This window comes from Rattus norvegicus, chromosome 11, assembly GCF_036323735.1.
Source record: "Rattus norvegicus strain BN/NHsdMcwi chromosome 11, GRCr8, whole genome shotgun sequence".
In the NCBI taxonomy this organism is placed as follows: Eukaryota; Metazoa; Chordata; class Mammalia; order Rodentia; family Muridae; genus Rattus; species Rattus norvegicus.
Genome location: NC_086029.1, coordinates 65422665 through 65426761, shown reverse-complemented (window position 1 = coordinate 65426761; position 4097 = coordinate 65422665). Strand labels below are relative to the sequence as shown.

General features: G+C 41.5%; 1 protein-coding gene across 2 annotated transcripts; it reads left to right on the top strand.

Annotated features, from left to right (window-relative positions):
- Positions 1–277: 277 nt before the first annotated feature.
- Positions 278–2077, top strand: Retnla (resistin like alpha). Of its 2 annotated transcripts, XM_006248283.5 has the most exons (4): positions 278–421; positions 571–722; positions 1170–1250; positions 1801–2077. In XM_006248283.5, the coding sequence occupies exons 2-4, from the start codon at positions 596–598 to the stop codon at positions 1926–1928; spliced, it is 336 nt and encodes a 111-aa protein (XP_006248345.1). In that variant the 5' UTR covers positions 278–421; positions 571–595; the 3' UTR covers positions 1929–2077. The 2 variants fall into 2 exon arrangements, with proteins under 2 accessions (XP_006248345.1, NP_445785.1); NM_053333.2 differs by lacking the exon at positions 278–421 and having other exon boundaries at positions 576–722; positions 1801–2075.
- Positions 2078–4097: the final 2020 nt, after the last annotated feature.

The following is a 4097-nucleotide window of genomic DNA, read 5'->3' as shown; positions in this document are numbered from 1 at the left end:
ACAGCTTGAATGGAGCTCTATCACTGAAAAGATCATACCAGAATATATTGCAATTCTTTGATGCTGTATCTATATAACTCTCTGAAACACTTTTCAGGTATCTCCATGAGGCCAAGGGGCACTACTTGGCAGTTCAGGTGGTTAGAGTGGGGTTAAGTGAATCTTGTAAATTTCAGCTTTTCCAGCCAGATGAGTGGATTTACTTCCTCATTTTCTTGAACCACACCCTTTGTACTTTGGTCTAGAATTATAATTCACAGAAATTGCTAAACACAATAAATGTGGGCGGCCAAAGTGTATTGAAAGTGTTTACTCCATTGGGATGTGCTTGTATATATTCAGGGCCCCTAGGTCAGTAATCTCATAGTGTATTAAAAAGCATCTCATCTGGCAAGGTCCTGGAAACTTTTCTGAGATTCTGGTGAGTCAGTCAGCTCTGTAGGATCCTCTCTTCCTCCTAAACATCTGGAATAATTATAGTAGCATTTCTCCTGATGTTCTCACCCTCTCCTCTACCTCACATCCATCCTAGAGCTCATTGATCTCATCTTCTCTGCTCTTCCCCTCCAGCCCCAGGACACTGACTTTCAACAGGATGAAGACTGCAACCTGTTCCCTTCTCATCTGCGTCTTCCTTCTCCAGCTGATGGTCCCAGTGAATACTGATGGAACCTTAGACATTATTGGGAAGAAAAAGGTCAAGGAACTTCTAGCCCATCAAGGTATGAGATGAGTAGGAAAAATCATAGCTTAATCCTTGCTGATGATGACTGTACATAAGACCTAAAATCTCTTGTATCCTGGTCTAAGCTCTTAGTCCCCGTTATCCCTGCCTTCCTGACCAGGGCTTCCTTCAGCACCCTACACTTTTGAACTCTTGGATAACAGCTTAATGTTGTTGATGAAGATGAAGAAAAAGGATAGAACCTGTAATTTATAAACATATCACAAAACAAACATATTAAGCATTCAGTTAGTTCATTCAATTTTCACAGGCACTTTATGAGTTAAGTACAACTATTACTTTTTCTTTACAAATGAGGAAGCTAGATCTTAAAAGTTAGCAAGGGGACTACTTATGGAACCAGTGACACCCCCAAGATAGAGGAAGACTTATAAAAGAATTGTGAGAAAGATCATGGGCTATATCACCTTTCTCTCTTACTCAGATAACTATCCCTCTGCTGTAAGGAAGACCCTCTCATGCACTAATGTCAAGTCTATGAGCAAATGGGCCTCCTGCCCTGCTGGTGAGTAATTCCTTAAGGAGATTTTGTGAATACAGTGGGTTCCTCTGTGTCCTCCCTCATCAATCTCTTAATGCCATCTTTCTCCTAAGTCAGGTTTGTACTGCAATGGAACTGAGCTACAGTTCCAGATGTGCAGACACCACTTCCTGATTTTCAGCTCTCCAATGATGCTATTGAGGGACTTTTGGTTTCTGCCTTTCATGTCACTTCTTCCTTTATGCCAGCCCTTCCTGTCCCTCAAGTGTCTGGTAATGGATATATATGGCCTTCATTTCTTCCATAACCTTTTCCCTTGTATTGTGGGCAGCAGGAGTCAGAACAGGGGTGAATTTGCTATTAATTGAAAGACAGTGAAACTCCACCTTCCAAATCCTCCAGTTTAAGTAACTTTTGCACTTGGTTTGTTTGAAAAGAACTGTGGAATTTGAATAGCTTTTTGTTTTGCAAAATAGAGCAACTCATGTGCTTTCTAAGAAGGAAGAACAGTTAGGGACCTTCCCTCCCTTACAGTCCAAGGGCTCTGACATATCTGTCTCACATAACTATGCAGGGATGACTGCTACTGGTTGTTCTTGTGGCTTTGCCTGTGGATCTTGGGAAATCCAGAATGAAAATATTTGCAACTGCCTGTGCTTAATCGTTGACTGGGCCTATGCCCGCTGCTGCCAACTGTCCTAAGAATGGAGAGGCACAGAACTCAGCTTTGATATGATGAGTCTAACAAAACTGCAATCTCAACTTGGAAATCTGACTCATGCGCATTTGATGTATTCATATTGCCCATTAACCCCGCTTCTTGAAAAAATAAAGACAAATTTACATCTTTCTATGTTTATGTCTTCAATGTTATTACTCCAACCTTGGGATATGTCTTGCCAAAAAAACAAAACAAAACAAAACATTTTCAGAATCATAGCTTACATCTCAGTAAGGCATGTGGGATGAGTGGTTAGAAAACAGAGAGAGAATGGGGAAACAGGCTGACCCTCCACTTCTATTCCTCACTAATAGAAGGTATTAAGTATATTGTTTGGCAAGAAATGTATTAAAGAAAATACCATACTTTTATGGAGCTCAACAACTGGGACAGTGAACTCCAAGTCATATGCAGGAAGACTGTCAAAGTGCAGCCAGTCAAGGGAACATTGAAAATAATTCATTTCTTTTTTTTTTTCCATCTTTATTAACTTGAGAATTTCTTATTTACATTTCGATTGTTATTCCCTTTCCCGGTTTCCAGACCAACATCCCCCTAACCCTTCCCCCTCCACTTCTATATGGGTGTTCTCCTCCCCATTCTCCCCATATTACCACCCTCCCCGCAACAATCACGTTCACTGGGGGTTCAGTCTTGGCAGGACCAAGGGCTTCCCCTTCCACTGGTGCTCTTACTAGGCTATTCATTGCTACCTATGAGGTTGGAGCCCAGGGTCAGTCCATGTATAGTCTTTAGGTAGTGGCTTAGTCCCTGGAAGCTCTGGTTGGTTGGCATTGTTGTTCATATGGGGTCTCGAGCCCCTTCAAGCTCTTCCAGTCCTTTCTCTGATTCCTTCAACGGGGGTCCCGTTCTCAGTTCAGTGGTTTGCTGCTGACATTTACCTATGTATTTTCTGTATTCTGGCTGTGTCTCTCAGGAGAGATCTACATCCGGTTCTTGTCAGCCTGCACTTCTTTGCTTCATCCATCTTATCTAATTGGGTGGCTGTATATGTATGGGCCACATGTGGGGCAGGCTCTGAATGGGTGTTCCTTCAGTCTCTGTTTTAATCTTTGCCTCCCTATTCCCTCCCAAGGGTATTCTTGTTCCCCTTTTAAAGAAGGAGTGAAGCATTCGCATTTTGGTCATCCTTGAGTTTCATGTGTTCTGTGTATCTAGGGTAATTCAAGCATTTGGGCTAATAGCCACTTATCAATGAGTGCATACCATGTGTGTTTTTCTGTGATTGGGTTACCTCACTCAGGATGATATTTTCCAGTTCCATCCATTTGCCTATGAATTTCATAAAGTCATTGTTTTTGATAGCTGAGTAATATTCCATTGTGTAGATGTACCACATTTTCTGTATCCATTCCTCTGTTGAAGGGCATCTGTGTTCTTTCCAGCTTCTGGCTATTATAAATAAGGCTGCGATGAACATAGTGGAGCATGTGTCTTTTTTATATGTTGGGGCATCTTTTGGGTATATGCCCAAGAGAGGTATAGCTGGATCCTCAGGCAGTTCAATGTCCAATTTTCTGAGGAACCTCCAGACTGATTTCCAGAATGGTTGTACCAGTCTGCAACCCCACCAACAATGGAGGAGTGTTCCTCTTTCTCCGCATCCTCGCCAGCATCTGCTGTCACCTGAGTTTTTGATCTTAGCCATTCTCACTGGTGTGAGATGAAATCTAGGGTTGTTTTGATTTGCATTTCCCTTATGACTAAAGATGGAAAATAATTCATTTCTAATCTTTTAACATACATATATACTTTCTTACTCAAGTATCCAAGATGGCATTCATCACGGTGACTTCTATCCTGTTGCCTTTCTTCCAGATAGCAAAATAAAGTCACATCTCTCATATGTCACCAGGTCTCAGCATACTTCATCTTCCTGGGCGTAAAAGCCTACAAAATTCTGATGTATAAAAGTTACAGATTTGCAAATCCCAGTGTAGTGGGACATGCCTTGAGTCCCAGCCCTGAAGAGGAAGAGACAGGCATATCTCTGTGAGTTGAGGCCTGTCCTACAGAGCTAATTTCAGGATAGCCAGGGCTATGTAACAAAATCACGTCTTGAAAAACAAAACCAAGACAAGCAAAAACATAAATTACAGAATTCCAAACAAAAAATAATTAAGTGTTAA